A 21,038-nucleotide genomic window follows, 5' to 3' on the forward strand; every position below is an offset into this window, starting at 1 on the left:
CCCATTTCCCCTCATGACTCATTAAGAAGTTTTAATGTAAGGAATAAACGTAACCACTATAACCCTATCATAAACCTGCCTCCATACACTGACAGGCTACTCCCATACTGAGCTACTCCAATCTGACAAATTATGCTGTTTCTTTAATGGCAATAAAGAGAACAGAATTACTGATTTTAAAGGTTCATTAACTAAAATACTAGAAACAGCTAGGTTGTGGTAAATGTTATAACTAACAGATTACCAAGGAAGAGTAAACAACCAAAAAAACCCAGTACATTATACAGCTCACACAAAGAAGGGGACATGAACTGGTCTCTCCAACCACAAAAACCCAGACTTGATCCTGTTGGGGTTCCCCACAGACCTCTTCCACTTGGTTCCTCAAGAACTCAGTTTGACTCCAGTCTCATGACTCAGGTTCCTTTATTTGGCGTACAGCAAAGCTACGTGGAGTCAATCCGATTCAAGCATAGCAGGTGGGTAAAGGGTATACCACAAATAGCAAACCTCCTTTATATATGTTCACACATTATATTGTGATTACACATTGCACTACACATTTTGGGATTGGCTTGGTCACTTTGTAGAAATCAATTCTTGTACAGCATGCACTGTCCATGCACAACTTATTCTTTACCTCATTTTATGTTCCAGGCTTATCTATTCCATTGTTATCTTGGTTCCTTGGGTATTTTATCTAAGCTAGTACACGCAGTCTGTTTCCAGCCTGCTGATCTATTTACTTCCCTAATCCTCTCTCCCAAGAAATGAGACCTCACCCATTTCCAATTACTCATGTCAAGCCAGGCCTACATTCAATTTTTTTTTTTTTTTAAATCTACATACATACATACAGACACACAGGAACAAAACAACACACCCTTAGAGCCCCGACCGGAGTTATTCTATCTACTACCCAAGATCCACAAACCTGGAAATCCTGGACTCCCCATCATATCTGGAATTGGCACTCTCACTGAAGGACTATCCGGATATGTGGAGACTCTACTCAGACCCTACGCCACCAGCACTCCCAGCTATCTCCATGACACCACTGATTTCCTGAGAAAACTACAATGCATTGGTGATCTTCCAGAAAACACCATCCTAGCCACCATGGATGTGGAGGCTCTCTACACAAACATCCCACACACAGATGGAATACAAGCTGTCAGGAACAGTCTCCCTGATGATGACAAAGTACAACTGGTTGCTGAGCTCTGTGAATTTATCCTCACACACAATTATTTCAAATTTGGTGACAATATATACCTCCAGACCAGTGGCACCGCTATGGGCACCCGCATGGCCCCACAATATGCCAACATTTTTATGGCTGACCTGGAACAATGCTTCCTCAGCTCTCGTCCACTCATGCCCCTTCTCTACCTACACTACACTGATGACATCTTCATCATCTGGACCCATGGGAAGGACACTCTGGAAGAATTCCACCACGACTTCAACAGCTTCCACCCCACCATCAACCTCAGCCTGGACCACTCTACACGGGAGGTCCACTTCCTAGACACCACGGTACAAATAAGTGATGGTCACTTTAACACCACCCTATACTGAAAACCAACCGACCGCTATGCCTACCTTCATGCCTCCAGCTTCCGACCCGGACACACCACACGATCCGTCGTCTACAGCCAAGTGCTGAGGTACAACCGCATTTGCTCCAGCCCCTCAGACAGAGTCCAACACCTACAAGATCTTCACCAAGCATTCTCAAAACTACGATACCCGCACGAGTAAATAAGTAAACAAATCAACAGAGCCAGACGTGTACCCAGAAGCCTCCTGCTGCCAGACAAGCCCAAGAAACAAACCAACAGAACTCCACTGGCCATCACCTACAGTCCTCAGCTTAAACCTCTCCAACGCATCATCAGTGATCTACAACCCATCCTGGACAATGATCCCTCGCTTTCACAGACCTTGGGAGGCAGGCCAGTCCTCGCCCACAGACGACCCGCCAACCTTAAGCATATTCTCACCAGCAACCACACAACGCACCATAACAACTCTAACTCAGGAACCAATCCATGCAACAAACCTCAATGCCAACTCTGCCCACATATCTACACCAGCAACACCATCACAGGACCTAACCAGATCAGCTACAATATCACCGGTTCATTCACCTGCACGTCCACCAATGTTATATACTCCATCATGTGCCAGCAATGCCCCTCTGCTATGTACATCGGCCAAACTGGACAGTCCCTATGTAAAAGGATAAATGGATACAAGTCAGATATTAGGAATGGCAATATACAAAAACCTGTAGGAGAACACTTCAACCTTCCTGGCCACACAATAGCAGATGTTAAGGTAGCCATCCTGCAGCAAAAAAACTTCAGGACCAGACTTCAAAGAGAAACTGCTGAGCTTCAGTTCATTTGCAAATTTGACACCATCAGATCAGGATTAAACAAAGACTGTGAATGGCTAGCCAACTACAAAAGCAGTTTCTCCTCCCTTGGTGCTCATACCTCAACTGCTAGAAGAGAGCCTCACCCTCCCTGATAGAACTAACCTCGTTATCTCCAGACTGATTCTCGCCTGCATATTTATACCTGCCTCCGGAAATTTCCATTACATGCGTCTGATGAAGTGGGTATTCACCCACAAAAGCTTATGCTCCAATACATCTGTTAGTCTGTAAGGTGCCACAGGACTCTGTTGCTTTATACATACACACACTTGTTTTATTTACATTATATTTTTGTGTGTTTTCTTTTTAAAGTTTACTTACCCAGCAACACATTCCAAAGACCACAGTAGTGGTAATCAGTGGTTCAGATAACACTGGTCTACAATTTTTGAGAAGTCATCTTCTTCAGAGATAAAATGTGCTATTTATTATGTATTTTGATGTGCTGAATTCAAATATAATAATTAAAACAACTGATTGGCTACTGTTTCTAAGATATTTAAGTTTCTACATTTTATGTCTATGTATATTGTGTAGATAGAGTTTTAATCATAAATTGTAAACCTAGGTCTTTTCATGTGTTTATGGTTGCTTTACATGATAATATTTCACCTGTCCTGTTTATGTAACACTTTAAAAATCAGCAAAAGGGTTATATAAATAAAATTTATTATGAAACAAAAGGCAAAAAACTATTATGTACATAGTTTAGTCCTATTCAGTGTCTACTCGGCGCTTCTTGGCTTGTCTCTTGTATTCATTAAATGGAGCATCTCTTGTCACTGTCCAGCAATAGTCTGCAAGCATTGATGGGCTCCATTTGCCCTGACAGCGTTTCTCCATTGTTGCAATGTCCTGGTGAAATCGCTCGCCGTGCTCGTCGCTCACTGCTCCGCAGTTTGGTGGAAAAAAATCTAGATGAGAGTGCAAAAAATGTATCTTTAGTGACATGTTGCAACCAAGGCTTTTGTATGCCTTGAGGAGGTTTTCCACCAACAACCTGTAGTTGTCTGCCTTCTTGTTTCCGAGAAAATTTATTGCCACTAACTGGAAGGCTTTCCATGCCGTCTTCTCCTTGCCACGCAGTGCATGGTCAAATGCATCATCTCGAAGAAGTTCACGAATCTGAGGACCAACAAAGACACCTTCCTTTATCTTAGCTTCACTTAACCTTGGAATTTTTCCACGGAGGTACTTGAAAGCTGCTTGTGTTTTGTCAATGGCCTTGACAAAGTTCTTCGTCAGACCCAGCTTGATGTGTAAGGGTGGTAACAAAATCTTCCTTGATTCAACAAGTGGTGGATGCTGAACACTTTTCCTCCCAGGCTCCAATGACTGTCGGAGTGACCAATCTTTCTTGATGTAGTGGGAATCTCTTGCACGACTATCCCATTCGCAGAGAAAACAGCAGTACTTTGTGTATCCAGTCTGCAGACCAAGCAAGAGAGCAACAACCTTCAAATCGCCACAAAGCTGCCACTGATGTTGGTCATAGTTTATGCACCTCCAAAGTTGTTTCATGTTGTCATAGGTTTCTTTCATATGGACTGCATGACCAACTGGAATTGATGGCAAAACATTGCCATTATGCAGTAAAACAGCTTTAAGTCTCGTCTTCGATGAATCAATGAACAGTCTCCACTCATCTGGATCGTGAACGATGTTGAGGGCTGCCATCACACCATCGATGTTGTTGCAGGCTACAAGACCACCTTCCATGAAGAAGAATGGGACAAGATCCTTTTGACGGTCACGGAACATGGAAACCCTAACTTCACCTGCCAGGAGATTCCACTGCTGTAGTCTGGAGCCCAACAGCTCTGCCTTATTCTTGGGTAGTTCCAAATCCCTGACAAGGTCATTCAGTTCACCTTGTGTTATGAGGTGTGGTTCAGAGGAGGAGGATGGGAGAAAATGTGGGTCCTGTGACATTGATGGTTCAGGACCAGAAGTTTCATCCTCTTCCTCATCTGACTCAAGTGAGAATGATTCTGGTGCATCAGGAACCGGCAGTCCTTCTCCGTGGGGTACTGGGCATATAGCTGATGGAATGTTTGGCTAATGCACAGTCCACTTTTTCTTCTTTGACACACCTTTCCCAACTGGAGGCACCATGCAGAAGTAACAATTGCTGGTATGATCTGTTGGCTCTCTCCAAATCATTGGCACTGCAAAAGGCATAGATTTCCTTTTCCTGTTCAACCACTGGCGAAGATTTGTTGCACAAGTATTGCAGCATATATGTGTGGGGCCCACCTCTTGTCCTGATCTTCAATTTTGCAGCCAAAATAAAGGTGATAGGCTTTCTTAACCATAGTGCTTATACTGCACTTTTGTGATGCAAAAGTCACTTCCCCACAAACATAGCAGAAGTTATCTGCACTGTTCACACAAGTACGAGGCATCTCTGCTCACTTTGGCTAAACAGAAATGTGTCCCTTTGCAAAAATCAAACACTGACAAGTAAGAGAGCACGACACTGTATGATTTCTAGAGCTGATATAGGGCAATTTGTTCAGCAGAGTGATGTAAGCTTCGTTATGATTGCATCATCCATGACTTCTAGGAATAACATGATGCAATTCATATCATGTATGACGCAATACCAGCTTCAGATTGCATCATTCATTGTTTTGCCTAAAAAGCAAGTACTGTCCAAACCCAGTCATAGATTTATTCATAGATCCAGTCAAAGATGTATTTTAGTCATTTCTGGTTTAAATTGAGATCCCTTCCCTTTAGAACTCACTTATCCTCCGCCATTCCCAAGTCAAGGGTCGTATATACTGACCCAATAGCATATCTTGAAAACTAGAGCCAATCAACAATTTTAAGCATCATTTTCGTTCTCAGTGACCCAGAATTAGTAAAGTTTGACTACATTTATTTCAGAAGCATTTTGGCTGTAGAGCAGTGTAATCAGTTGTTATTATCTGAACCACCATTAATATTAGGCTCCAAGTACAAACTGTGGCAGGAAGGGGATGCTCACCTTCTCCAGTATAGCCCACCAGGGCTATACACATTATAAGCTAGCTCTGCTTTTAAAGCATCTTTCTGGAAGTTTAGGTGTGAAACAGGACATAGACCAATTAAAACAGCATTTCCTGGGTCTATACCAGAAGCGGTATTCTTCAGTAACCACACAATACTTATCACTACCACAGGCAGTTTATACTTTACCAACATCCACCATACTGTGCAGTTTGGAGACTGTTCCCCCAGAGTGAACCCACATGCCAGCAACTCTGTAAGACATTACACCTGCCCATGTAAGTGTCCCCCATGTGCAAACAGTGGTAAAATCTGGGGCTCTCTCGACCTTGCATTGCCTTGCAACAGTATGAAAGGAGGGGAAGCAAACTTCTTCCACAGCACATGGGTTGCAATGGTTTCACATTTAACTTCTTGGTACTGGACCTTGTTAATTTTCTTACCCTGAACCAACTGTTGTCACTTCTCTTGTAGCAAATTTTTAACTTTTCTGTAGTGATAAACGAGGACAAGTTTTCTTGCACACAAGGCTGTTTTTTATTTTATGAGTGCCCACATTAGCGCTTGACATTGTCCTGGGATGGATTCTGCAATCCATGCCTTTCAGTCATTGTCTTTACCTTCGCGTTGTCTCATCAATCAGGGTTGGCAGTTCTTGTTCTTCGTCTCCAAGTGTTCTTGTAAAGTGCATCTTCCAAGCTCATATCAATCTCCTTCATGTCCACCTTCAGCATCTCAAACCTCCTTTTTCTAGGTCTTCCTCCCAGGGTCTTTGTCCTGTGGCTACTAGCTCTTCTATACTCTCTGACCAACATAGCCCACATCTGGTCATCTCACATGACCGAGCCATCTCAGTAGCTATTCCCTCAGCTCTTCTGTGATGGGAGCTACCTCCATCACGGCTCATGCCATTTCATTGTGTAGATTATCAGCTCTCGTCTCACTCAGGTTCTCTTTTCAGCAGTGTGAAGTAGTAGCTCTTCTCCCTCTCTCACTGGCCAGCACTCCAACCCATATGTCATGGCTGGCCTAATCATGCTCTTATACACTTTATTCTTTCATTTACTTGACATATTCATATCAGAGAATTCCTATCAATCCATGCCCTTCAATATCTTTTCTAATTCCATTATAGAACACCCTCCAATCTGACTTCCACCCACTATACCTCTCATTGAGCAGCTCTCATCAAGTTCTCCAGTGATTTCATCCTGACCAAATATTTTAGCCAGTACTCCATCCTCATCCTGCTTGACCTATTGTCTACATTTGACATGTCGACCGTACTCTCAAAATCCCCTCATCTCTGGTCTTTTATGATTCCGTCCTCTCCTGTCTCTCCTCCTACCTTTCAGTTGTCTCATTTCATTGGTCTTCCTCCCCCTCTTTCTGTGAGGATTTCCCCTTCAGGGATCTATCCTCTGCCCCCTCTTTTTCTCCTTTCATATCCTACCATGGGCAATCTCAGTTTCAAACACAGGCTTGAATACCATCTGTATGCTGATTACTCAAAACTGCCCATCTACTCTGGACTAGTCTCCCTCCATCTCAACTACAATCTCAGCCTGTTGTACTGATATCTCCTCATGCTTGTCCAGACATCAACTGAACTTATCAAGAGCCCAATTTTGGCCCTGTTCTTTCCTCCTAAGGCCACCTACTTTCCCCCATTTGACTGTCACGGTGGACAACACAACTATCCTCCCTGTTATTCAAGCCAGTAATGTTGGTGTCATCTTTGACCTGGCCCTCTCCTTTGGCTCGCCCTTCCCCTGATAGTGTTAAAATCTTGCCACTTTCTTCTACACATCTCCAAAATAAAACCTTCTTTCTCTGTCCGAACTGCCAAAACTCTTGTCCAAGTGCTGATCAACTTGTGCCTTGCCTACTGCAAAGCACTTCCTCTGAGGTCAATGTCTACAACCCTGAGTCACACCCTTCAAGTAACATTCAAAATGCTGCTAACAATCTTGTTGGTTTATCACTGACTTCTAAGACCTTCCATTGGCTCCCCTTCCAACACCAATTTCTCTTATTTTCTAAGCTCATCACAATTTAGCCCCACCTTACCTACCGAAAGTATTATCTTATGCAAGGTCAGCTCCCATCTATGCTCTGTCCAGTGCTGGTCATCCAATTTTCCATTTCTCCGACAAACACTTTTGTGCTTTCTTCCAAACTGTCCCTTAAAACGGAGAAAAGCTCCCAGTCAAAATCCATAAGCCACCACCTTGTCATCCTTCAAGTCAGTAATCAAAACTCATCTCTTCCGTCTGTAAAACATAACCTGATAGGCAAGTGGAGAGTTGGGATTGCTACTACTGACTGGCTAAGTATCTGCACATTCTATTATATTACCACATCTCTCTCACCTCCCCCGCCACTGTTTGCCTCAACTACCTGTTAAATCTTGTCATAGATCATAAGCTCATTGGGACAGTGCCTGTCATTTATTGTTTTGTCTGTATAGCACTTAGCGAAGAGAGCCCAAATCTAGTTGCAGTTGTCAGTTTAATGTTTAATTTGCGGCAGTGCCTATCAACAACTATTACTACTCAGATAAAAGTCTTGGTTAAAGGGGGACACTCACGTTGTTTAGCACCCAAGTTTCACATGCTACAAAAGCTATACATAAGTTTTAAAAGCCATCCTAATTCAAAGAGGTTTATTTTAAATTATTATTGAAGTACATTTGAAAGAATCAAACCAAATCACTGAATTAAGTGATTTACCTGAAGTTCCTACATAGAACAGTACTCAGTGTGACTAGAGGCACACACTTTTGTATGGTAGTGCCAAGAGTTTTTCTTAAAATTAAATTTTTTGGAATTAAAAAAAAAAAAAAAAAATCAAGAACCAGCTATCAACGTTCTTGATTGACTGATGGAATACAAGATTCCATTATGAGTTTACTTAGATACTGATGGAACATTTCTATACAGAGCTTCTTGAGAAGCCAAGAAAAGGAAAATTAAACAATATGCAAAATAGCAAATCCATGTGTCTCTTACTGATTGTGCCTCTCCATCATAAACAAAGGTATACAATACGAGGTAACAGACATGCTCTTTGAGGTGCAAAATCTGTTGCACTCTATGGCTGGACCCACCTTATCAACTCCATCCACTAAGCATCAACCTCTCCTTTAAGTTTCTTTTCACAGCCCGTATCTTTAAAGAGACAGAGTGCAAACAACACTAATTGGCTAACAGATTTAACAGGAAAAACAAGAAATACTAAAGCTACATCTGATATGTCTCTAGAGCACAGACAGGAAATACACATTAGCCAGCCCAAGTGACTGCATACTCATATTGTCCTCTCCCATATCCTTCCTTTCTCCTACCCACTCCCTGTATCGTTATCTTCCCCGCTCTCATTTTAACATGCTTCCAAAAAACTTACTTTCTGTATTTGTTAAGCACCATGCACTTCTATGTTATTACAGAAGTCTTTATTCACCAGATGTGGGAAGAACCACATATCCTTGCTACCATTTTATAACCAGCAAAATTCAGCGTGATTCTTCAGTAGCATGATGACATGCACTGAAAGAGGATTCAAACACAGAAACAGTTACTCAGACAAGAGTTCAAAATATTGAGCTAATACTAGAGAGGTGTTAGAAATTTCAGAGTCTTTTAAGGCTAGAAAGGACTATATGATCACTTAGTCTGACTTCCTACATAACAGCCCTCCGTGCGTAGATAATGGTGATTCCCCCCCCACTCCCCCCTACAGAAGGGTTTCTTACAAATGTCAGGGTTAAATTGTGAATCCCTGAAAAATAAGGTTTATACTAGAAATGTTGAAAAGTTTTAAGCTATGTATGGTGTAACAGTTAATTTCTCAATATACTAAGGGAAAAGCAGCAACTTGAATACAGGAATGTTCCCTACAGTGATATCGCACAAGTGAGACTTGGTGTACATAAAGAAAAGCAAACAACTACAGCAGAAAGTGTGAAAGCAGGAGATAAAGAGTAATACATGGTCTTCGGACAGGTAATCTGAAGCCCTGGAATCCTTACTGAAAGTGTTCTTTTTAAATACAGGCCTGTTTCTGCAAGTTAGAAAGAAAATATAATATTAATAACAACCCTTCTACTTTAAACGCTTTTACCTTCCCTCCCTTAAAAATAACCCAATTCAAACCCTATTTATTTTTTAAGTGACAATGTTTTCTTGGTGAAAAACTAACTTTGTTAATTTCTCTGATTACCATGGAACATGAAATAGCAGAAAATTACTATTCAGTATTAAATTTTCCACTTCCTGATAAAAAGCTACTGTATGTCATAACAAAATAAGACACACTTATTGCCCTTTGAGGAGGCTTTTTTGTAAGTAGAAACCATGCAGCATGATCCAGAATATAATCTATCATTCTGCTGGTTAGTCAAATCCCTTGTGGACAGCCTGGCAGCTTTCAACCAAATATAGCTCTGACGTAGCTATGTTCTACAAACATCAATACATATGTTTCCTCACAACAGGAAGTGTTAAAGAGAAAAGGCTTACGACTAGGGCCCTACCAAATTCACAGCCATGAAAAATGCATCACAGACCATGAAATCTGGTCTTTTGTGTGCTTTTACCCTGTACCCTGGTGGCTGGAGAATGGCGGTTGTTAGCCAAGCACCCGCCTCTGAAGGCAGTGCCCGCTAGTAGCAGCGCAGAAGTTAAGGGTGGCAATACCACACCATGCCATCCTTACTTCTGCATTGCTGCTAGCAGTGGCGCTGCCTTCAGAGCTGGGCTACCGGCCAGCAGCCACCACTCTCCAGCTGCCCAGCTCTGAAGGCAGCGGTGCCGCCGCCAGCAGTGCAGAAGTAAGGATAGCAGTACCGGCAACCCCCCCTACAATAACCTTGCGACCCCTCTCTCCCACAACTCCTCCCTAAAATTACTACACTGTGAAATTTCAAATTTAAATAGCTGAAATCATGAAATTGACTATTTTAAAAATCCTACGACTGTGAAATTGACGAAAATGGACCGTGAATTTGGTAGGATTTCAAACATGCAATCTACTGCAATTTCAGTGGGGTCAAATGAATAATTAAAGTTCAAAAACTATAAACATTTCTATAAATTAAGCTGGGAGCAGTTGACCAGATTTTACAGCTTCTCACTGCCACAAACAAATCCACTGATCTATATGTTATTTTTATTTACCTTGTTACAATTTTGATTAAACTTCCTTGTACATATTATTTTACAAACAGCTTTTCCCTGATTTTCTGGTCAACATGTTAACATCTCGCAGAAAAAACTGGTTGTGCTAGTAAATATTTGCACAGGTGTATTTTACCCAGTCTCATGTTCACACACAAAAATGGTTAAAAATAAGACTCTCTGTTCTGCCCTTACTATAGTTACAAGTAACATCTTAGATTACTGAAATAAAAAGGAAAAAAATGCATGTTCAGCTTGCTCTGTGTAGCAAGTTTCACTTCTATGTAGAGTGTTTCACTTCACATTCCCATACCCCATCTATCAGGACCATCATGCACTGTTTCTTTATCATGCATAGTTCTGGGGAGACTTCATGTGAATTTTCTTCCCCCATCACTCCAACAACATATATAATAGAGCAACTGCTGTGGTTTGGTTTGACACTGCTATGGAAAATTCTTTGAATCTGTGAATCTTCGAACATTGAAAATTCTCCATTGGTTCCAAGGACGGTTCACTTGATTATCTATGATGCAGAAGATTCTGCCGTTTTCCGACCAACAAATATTTCTGTATTTTCTTTATTTTTCTGCAGCTTTACATCTCACAAGCACAATGGAAGTCAGGAATGAATCCCAACAGTATTGGATTGTATTTTAGAAGTCTCAGTATGCCACTAATGTTCTGGTTTACAGACCAACACATTATAATATAATTAAATGCATATTATAATATAAAAAAGGAAACTTTGGCTACATATAATGGTACAAAATAGACTATTCCTTCCATTGTACTCCATGCCTTCGTGAAATGAAAGTCCTGGATTCAGGTACCAGGATATTCCTTACACACTCATATTAATCAAGAAACATTTCAAAAATTAAATTATTAATTTTAAATTGTATCATTTTAAACTTAAATAATGATCATGGGCAATTATGTCCTCAAGAGTTAAGGAAAGGAATACAGGGTTGCTAGTTAAAATGGGCATAAAGTGGAATGACTTCGTTTGTAATGCAGATGTTAACGGTAGCTCTGGTCTACAGACTGCTGGGGCCATTGTGGCTTGTAACATCCCAGATAAAATTCCGCCAACCGAGAAGTGGAGGAGGCCCAGAGGCAGAAACCCTATTATAGGGGTTCGTCAAGTCTGTTCCGATGTTGGACTCTCGAGCCATCAAGCCCTTGCAGCCACAGAGGAACAGAGGGTGATATGGAAAAGGAACTGCTTGGGTCCACTATGACCAGGCCTTGGTAGCCTGCCATGAAGCAAGAGTGGCTTCTTTCCTACCCATACACAAACATGGAAGCAAAGACACATCGGGAATTTGGTGTTAAGAAGAGGAAATGTGACATCTTCTCAGACTCCTCTATGCAAGGGGTAAGACATCGTTCCACAAGAGGAAGCAAATGGAATTGACCTTAGATGAGCAGGAGAGTAGAATTCTTTACTTCCTGAGATTCACTCCATGAGGAAGTAAGTGGGGTAGACAGGAAAGGAAAATACTTGAGTGTCCTTTATAAGTTTCTATGCATCAACAACAATTTAGAAACATAAAAATTTACCATTTTGGGGCCCAGCCAATTCCCATTGACTTCACCACAAGCAGGATTGAGACCATTTGCCTAACATGATTTTTTCCCCATCCTCATGCCTAACATTATATGGACAACATTACTGTTCCTTTTACTTCCTTTATAATGTGCCAATATAAAGGATGACAATCCTCGATAGACAACTCTAGAAAAAAGGCTTCATTTTCAAACCACGTCACTGAGAAGTTTTATTTCAAAGGCACTATTTCCAGTGTATTTTAAATTGAGACAAAAATACATCAAATGGAAAGAATTGAGGCCTCCACCTACCTCATCGCTTTCATCTACTTCAATACCACCATCTTTGTCATCATCCATTTGCTTGTGGATCGTGCGGAGAGCTTCCAGACTGAATCGGTCCTCCTCAGTAAAGCATGGTGGACTCAATGAACTACAGGTATCTGAAGGACAAGAAACAAGCATTAGTTTAGTGTCTTGAAATGTCAGTTCCCAACCAAGAAAGTGACTCTTCCCCTCTTTGGGGAAGTAGAGCATGAGTTACTGCTTCAATTTTAAATAAACTAAATGCACACCTTTATCATTTTAATACAGAAATTCTGTGTGGCTTGACTGTAGACACCTATAGTCCTAGGTGCTGAGTTTTGGGAACTTCTTGAATGACATTTCTTGCAGGAAAAACGTGAAATGAGTGAACTCCTGTAGGGAGGAGAGGGACAAAGAGGAGGGAAAAAAAGGGTAGTTTGTTTCCCCTCCTCCAATACTCCTTTCTTCCTCAAGTACTCTTACCACCTTTTCCTTCTCTCCCCCGCCCTTAGGTAGATCACTGCAACAGCCAGTGCCTCCTCTTTCTTACCCATTTTTCTGCCCGCCAGCAGGGCAGCAAGGAGAAAGGAGGAGGAGAAGAAGAAGGAAGAGGAGTAACTAAGTTTAATTCTGCAGTTATGGCTTCACATCAGGTCCTGGTGTCCACAAAAGGTTAAGTGAACAGGAAAGCCTGCTAAATATCCATAGCCCTACTGGATGTAGGCTATTCCAAAAGGGCTGCAATAAAAGAAAACAAGACAGGGGCATGTCAGGGAGAAAACTCAAGCCACACCTTGTGTACAACACTTGGTAGCCCTGTACAGTCATTTCAGAAATAGTAACTTGTTGTGGAGGAAAAACTCCAGTTTAAAAATCATACATTTTGGTTTTCCCTGTCACTGCTTCGTGTTGAAGGTACAGGGTACTCTGCTCTCCTTGTGTCAGGTGTAGGGAAAGGGGCAGAGACTCAAATGCCTGAATGAAGCCATACCAACAGACCCTGTTCTAAAAAAACCCTCGTCTCATAGCAATTGGCCATTTATTAGCTAGGTGTATTGTACTAGATCCTTTGTGGATATCTATATCACCTGTTAGTTAATATTCCATACATTTAAATGCACCCATCACTGCATTATCTAGGCACCAAAACACATAGGAGGAAGTGCACATGCTTGTGGAAAACTCCACTTGAACAAAAACAAGTAAAACACTCTCCCTCACCATCAAAAATACAATGAAGTGCTATGCTGAATTGCTATACAGAGCAGTTGGGGACTCAATTCCTTCAGCAATATAAATGACAGACGTCAATCCAAAGGAGCAGCATGTGAACATTTGCCACAGATGGTTTCTTAAAGAACTACAAAAGTTAGCACACAGCTACCAAGAAGCCAGTACATGCTCATTTGCTTGAGTATCAAAGATAATACACAAATACACCCAAAAGTGACAACAGTCCATGAGTGGAAGAATTAACGAGGTTTGGAACATCCAAACTGACCTCTTCCTCATAAATTACAAAAGCCTCTATTTCCAAGCTCTATGGTAACATTGCTAGAAAGACAGGAGCATCAAAGTCAATGACAAAAGCAGCTGAAAAGGCTTGGTGCACCACAGAGCTATCGAGCAAAGGAGAAGGGACTGTACTTGGGATTGAACAATTTACCTTATCAGGACTATGGTTAGGTAAGCACCAATACCTCCCTCCTTTGTAGGTCAGATGTCCAAACTGTCCAGCATCCCACTAATAATGGTACACATCTGTTCTGGAATTCCAGATGGGACAAGACAAGGAGTGAGACTATATACAACTGCTATCAAATTCCTAACAGTGATGGTAAATAAAGAGGATCCATTGAAGTCACAGTGAAATTCAACACTAGATGCATTAACTAGATCATGACTGTAGACAGGAGTGCTCAGCATAAATTTTAAACAATAAGATCACTTTTTAGCTCTCAATAACAGGCCAACGTGATTCACCACATAGTGCTCAGTTTTGCAGTGCAGAGAATGAAAACCTGGTCAGAATAACCTGCTCCTTTTTTCCAAAAAACAAACAAAAATCCCCAGATTTTATTTAGCAGCCTTTGCCTCATTGAAGAATAGGTTTAGTTTATACAAAAATTGACAACCTTGAAGCCTTTGTCCTAACAATGACATTTATGAAATATAAAGATGTTATGCAGAGTGCTTAACGTAATAACTTGCCTTCCAAAATCTATGACCCACCTGGAAAGTTTTTGCTACAAATAGTAAGGGAAGATGTTTCCATTCATGCTCCTGTCCCCTGCCCCTCGCCTTCAAAAGACAGGCAATTTATACTACAGCATCAGCCAGTCAGCAAGGCAACAGAGTAACTTAGTTAATTTTTTCACATCTTAGCTCATAGAGCCCAGCTTTTTTGCACACTCCTACAAATGCACCTCGACTTCTCTTACCTATCTCAGACAAAAAGAGAAATCTAATAGATCAGAATAACAATTTTTGCACTATAACATTACATCTACTTGGTGAGTCTTTTCTTCTAATTGAAAGTAAAAAGAGAACCACATGCATAAGAAAATCAGAACAGGTAAAAAGAGAATAAGTAGCACAGAAGTGTGTTTGAGTGACGGATCTATATTTAATTACATCTGCTAATCTACTCATGTAGAAACAAACCATGCCTAGACTAATTTGGTCACACAGTTATCAGTTTCCACCCATAAAACATTTTTAACATTTTGTTGAGTAGATCCAAAAAAAACCCCAAAACTTCTTTTCATTCTAGAAAGCTTTACTCTGATCACAAAGTTGTGTGTACTTGGGTTGATTAACTTCTTAATATCTCTGAGAATGTAATGTGTGCAAATATGCCTCTCTTCATGTATTTGCCTAAAAAGTGTACTTTAAAAGACATGACAGCTTTTATTAAGAGAGAAAAACAAATAGACAACCCAGGCTTCACATGTCCTGAGCTCTGATCGAGGGTAACACTTGATACCTCCCTCAGATTAAAGAGCAGATCAAGTTCCTGTTTGCTTTTCGGAGTGAGAAACATGAAGTTGAACCATGTCTTGGTTGAAAAGAAAAGACACGCAATATTCTGAACAAAATCAGTTTGATCTCAAGGCTTATTTTTATATAGTAAAATTAGAAGTACAATTCCCTAGCTGACAACACACTTCAGCTCGCTTTAGATACACATCACTCACCTAAATACTATTCTGGACACAGATAAAAGAACATTTTAAAAAGAATTTTCAGATTTGGTTCAGACCTTGTAAAGCCATTCATTTGGAAAAACTGAGTAATCAGGTACAGCTTCGAAAATTTCTTAGTGTGCACATGGATAAGCTCTACTTTGGTGCTTGTTTGCAAGGAAGAAATTTAACTTGAAATTAATATCAAGTGACATCTTGGTAGGAGCTTATCAAACTTCTAAGAAATGGAGATTTTCTTCCTCATTTATCTTAAAGTAAGGCAGAAACCCTAAAAAAACGTTCGGGACTGCAATAAGGTGGTGCAAAACTACCTTGGTTTTAACCCTTTCCTATCTGGATGCAGAATGTCAAAGGGGGAATCATCTGGGTTCTGAAACCCTCCATTACACTTTAGTGATAAGGCTGGCTTTGTGTATGGACCAATTTCTCTGGCCTACTATGATATGCAGTCATGTGTCTACAATAACATCTTTACTTTTAATCCCAAACTGTACAAATGTGAAGAATTAAAGGAATGGTGTCAAATATTTTAGGTCAGTGATTTTCAACCTGTGGTCCTGGAACCTTGAGGGTCCACAGACTATGTATAAGATTTCCAAAGGGGTCTGACTTTTCTTTTTTTAAGGGAGTCCAAAAATAAAAAAAGGTTGAAAACCACTCTTTTAGGTAGCAAGGTACCTATAGTCATCTTTGAAGTTGAATTTGCCATTAACCTTCTGGTATTGCCAGTAAAAATGCAAGTAAAGCTGTACTCACTTGAAGTAATGTGGAGTAAAACTGCATAAAGTGTGCTTAGAAGCTACCATTCAGCTGTGGCATTTTGGGGGGGGAGAAATTTTAAAAGGAAACATATGGCCATCACCAGGAAGAAATTTGTCAATGAAAGATTAAACTTTAAAACTATTGCAATTTATGGCTCAATGAGTCAATGTACTTGGCAGAAGCCTTTTGAAATGATCCCTCCACCTGCCACAAGTCACTGAGTAACTATGTCTTCTATCTCTGGGCCAGTAGGAAATGTACCATACTCAGCCTACTTCCTACCACAGGGAATTCTTCAGGCAAGTGGGCCCCTAACTGGCCATTCTCACAGTAGAAGGTCTGGCAATAAATTAGGAGTGTTAATCTAGTATTTGGATTTGTTTCAAGAGGCAGCAGGCAGACTTTGTGCACACTGAACTAATTTTAATCTTTACTGTAATTTAGGCAGATCTTATTTTTCCAAAGGTGATTCAGGTTTTTTTTGTTTTTGTTTTTTTTAAAGAGCTAAAGTGAAATCAGGCAGGTAGACACCAGTTTCCATTAGAATCTCCCTCTCTCTCCATACTCCTTGCACTCTTTTCCTTCCAAAAAGCAATATAAACTGAACTTCTGACGCCATGATATTAGTACAGATTAGAAATCAGGCAGAATGAGTACACCTTCCATTGCTAGTTTCAAGTTTTTGTGAGTATCATTTTCAAAAACTTTATCATCCTGTACTTACACACATCCCATCATATAGTATGAGTGCCTCACAATCTTTAGTGTATTTATCCTCACAACATGCCTGTGAGGAACAATGTTATTATCCCAATTGTACAGATGAGGAACTGAGGCACAGAGAAGCTAAGTGACTTGCTCAAGTTCATGCAGGAAGTCTGTGGCAGAGCAAGAACTTGAAGGCAGTTCTCCCAAGTTCTACACCAGTGCCCTAGTTACTGGACCATTCCAGTGTGCGCGCGCGCACACACACACACACACACACACACACACAATCTGTTCTTTAGTTTTCAACTTTTACACCTAAAGAACAGATCTCATGTTACTGTGGCCTCATAAAATATTCCCTAATGCATTTTAAAAAGCATGTAGAAAACATGCTTTTGATATCTGGCTTCTCGTTTACCAGAATGGGGTAAACACAAACTGAGTCAGTTTCTGCTAAGGGAAACTCCACTCAGCCTTTCCCCCTTGGGGCAGGGTTTCCTCTAGAGCTTAGAACAAATTCAGCAAAATATAAGCAGGGCTTCAGGAACCCTGCCCAATGGAGAGATACTGACTTGTGAGGTTTTTAGAGCCAAGTCTATAAAAGCAGGACTACAGTGATTGCTGGCTCAGCGTGAAATCAGTCATCCTGCTGTGGAATGGGTAGAACTCCCCCTCATAAAAGACAAGAAGCAGGATTACTTTGCAGAGCTCAACATGGTCAAGAAAGCTAGCCAGCCAGCCATTCCAACCCTTCTCCCTCCCCCAAAAAATAGAGTTAAGACTGTCAAGCTCTCCTCACCCCCTCTTTTGTCAGAAGCTAAAGGCTTTCAGCATAGGAGAGCCTCTTTATCCAATGGTAGACTTAGGTCCCCAACACAGGGGTAAAGCATCTTGGGATCCTCTTCCCTCAAGCTGTTTAAAGGTCTTCAGCAGGGAAGTCTTGCGACCCCTTGCCCTACCTGACTCAGGGCAGTGGTTCTCAACCAGGGGTCTGGGGCCCCCTGGGTGGGTTTCAGGAGGTCCACCAAGCAGGGCCAGCATTAGACTCACTGGGACCCAGGGCAGAAAGCTGAAGCCTCATCATATGGGTCTTAAGCTAGGGGTCCTGAACCCTGCCACCCTGGGCTGAAGCCAAAGCCTGAGCAATGTAGCTTCACAGGGGCCCCTGGGGCATGGGGCCACGGGCAATTACCCTGCTTGCTAGCCCAACACCGGCCCTGGCTTTTATATGCAGAAAACCAGTTATTGTGGCACAAGTGGGCTGTGGAATTTTTATAGCATGTTGGGGGGGGGGGGATTAAAAAGAAAAAGGTTGAGAATCTCTGAGAGGATAGACAATTGAGATATTAAAATAAAATTGCAGTGTTAATCATGTCAAATGTTGTGGAGAAGTTCAACAATAGGAGTGTGATGGATGAGCTCCCCTTGGCCATGTGCATCAGTGCCCTTTCTGTTCTATGTCTTGTACTGAAACCTGACTGAAAGGTTTCAGGATATGGCTAGACAAGCTTCTCAATTAGTTTGCTTATAAGTGGGAAGTTCAGTATTAGGCAGTGGAGACAGTGGCTGCATTTAACAATGGTTTCTAAAGTACTGGCTGGTTTATGACGCTGTTTTTGTGGCACACACAGGGAGAAAAGGGCATGGATCAGGGCCACAGAGGGTGGCTTGGTTTCCCTGTAGAGTTTCTAGGGCATCCTTTTCTACGAATAGACTGAATTCAGAGAGTAAAGGTACCATATTATCAGATTTGCCAGTTTTATGCTCCTGATTTCTGGAGAAGCAATCTGAGATGTGGGTGATTTTTTCCACAGAAGTACGCTGGGTATTCTTCACAGTGGAAAGTGCCAAATTCTGGAGTGGAGTACAGCCATCCTGGAATAAAGCAAATCAGGTTCTAGAACAATTCAGCAGGGCATAATTTACAGGTCGCTATGATGGAAAAGTGGGATTTCTTTGCATCTTCCACAACCAGGGTATAGATTCACAAGAATTCCTCATTCCAAAGCCTGTCTGCATCTTCATATGGTTTTCTGCTACTGACATTCCCATTTTCTTCCCTCCTGTTTCAGTTCTATAGATTATACTTTAAATACAGGACCACCTAAACACAGTACCTCCTTCTAGCAATTAAAACAGACTTTAAAAAGACAATACAAAAGCTGAATAGAAAAATGCTACAGCAGGAAGTGATTCTGAAGACAAAAGAATACAAGCTGAAAAGCCCAGATATTCTGGCACAATACTGGTTATTTGATATTACCAAAGAAAGCTAAGCTGTTTTGCTTTTAAAGACCCACCATGTGGCACTTGAAACAGGTATTCAAAGTGGCAATTCAACAAAAATAAGTTCTCATGCCCCTTACCTCGAATCCTCACATGATAAAGAGTGTGACATTAAAACCTTTACCAAGTATTTCAAGAAAAACTACCATAGGACCTTCACTCACTCTTTCTATTAAATACTGCCAAAAGCAACCACTCCTACACCTAATTATTAAACACCCCCGTATGGCAAGCAGGCTGCACAGAACAGAATTTTAACTTGACAATTGTGTCGCTTGTGACACTTATTTAAATGACAAATGAGAGTCTGTAATGCAGCAGCATGTCTTTTCATTTAAAAACATAAAAGCAACCACATGCACAAGGTTTTCAAGAAAAAAAAAGCAAATAATTACAGAAATAACTTGCATCTTCCTGATCAATACAACAAGATTCCTTATACTGACAAGGAATGTAAAAACATTTGGGTTTGTGCCCTATTTTCTGTCAATTATGTGTTAAAGACTGAAAACCTTAGCGAGTCTACTATTTTACATTAGAAATTAATCTCCAGGCAGGAATTCTATTAACAAACTAGAGGAATTATAACATCACAAGAGACTGAAAGATGAGCAATTGAAAGGGGATTTTCAGGATGATATTTTAAACACTTGTTTCTTAACACACTATTCTAAATGCCTAATGATATCTTTAGAGAAATCAAGTCTTTGTTGAACATTCTATATCCCCACTCTTTCAGTTTAGTTCTGAGAAAGCTCCCAATAAACATCTGAACCCCATAAAGAGTCATCTAGTACAATCAGGGAAGACAATCCTGACAGCTCTAAGGAAAACCAAAAAGTATGCCATTTCTATAAACCTTACCCATAAAAAAATGATCTCGCCAAATGAAAAGGTCAGAATATTTTCTGTCCAATATACCTTCCACAAAACATACATAAATGTATTCTATAAGTTGTGTGGATCTCATGATATACGAAGTATGAGGTTATATATATTTTCCTTGTTACTTCATGTCAAATCAAAATACTAGGCACTTCTTGGAAGTAAGTGGATTTTTTAAGCCCTCTTGCTTCCCCACCTCCTATAGATCTGAGGACTTAAATAGTAATGTAATTTAAATAGAAGTGTAAAAATAGTTGCTGAAATTGCATTTGAGTATTTATGTGGTGGAAATCTAAAGTACACCACCATTAGCAAAGCCAATTAGTAAATGGGTTTTAATTCACATTTTGCTGTAAAATAAGTCTTTCCTGGTTAAACTACTGAAATACACCTTGTATAAATAGCACAGATGGTTAACTTTCTGGTAGACTGTAGAGGAATCCAAAACATTTACTCACTGTTAGAAAAACCTGGTGTCTGAAAATGCTTTCATTCTACAACCTACACCACATTACACATGCTGCATTACTAATTTTACTTTGACATGGCTATGAAACACACACAGAATTAAAGCAAAGGCCTTTCTCCTTCAAGCAGGTCAACAGACTCTCCCAACTCTTCTGAATTAGCACCATTCAGGAACGTACTGCAACATTTTCCCACAAGAGGAAGCTTTTGTGCACATCTTCATTCATCGTATTTCACATGGATTTC

At 40.7% G+C, this 21,038-nt stretch overlaps 1 protein-coding gene across 1 annotated transcript in view; it reads right to left on the reverse strand.

Annotated features, from left to right (window-relative positions):
• STIM2 (stromal interaction molecule 2) overlaps positions 1-21,038 on the reverse strand; it is a 137,347-nt gene that overhangs the window by 57,444 nt on the left and 58,865 nt on the right. Inside the window, exon 2 of the mRNA XM_065404893.1 lies at positions 12,484-12,614. Coding sequence (XP_065260965.1) covers positions 12,484-12,614 — 131 coding nt within the window. The remainder of the gene's footprint in view (positions 1-12,483; positions 12,615-21,038) is intronic.

The sequence above is a fragment of the Emys orbicularis genome, chromosome 5, assembly GCF_028017835.1.
Source record: "Emys orbicularis isolate rEmyOrb1 chromosome 5, rEmyOrb1.hap1, whole genome shotgun sequence".
Lineage (NCBI taxonomy): Eukaryota > Metazoa > Chordata > Testudines > Emydidae > Emys > Emys orbicularis.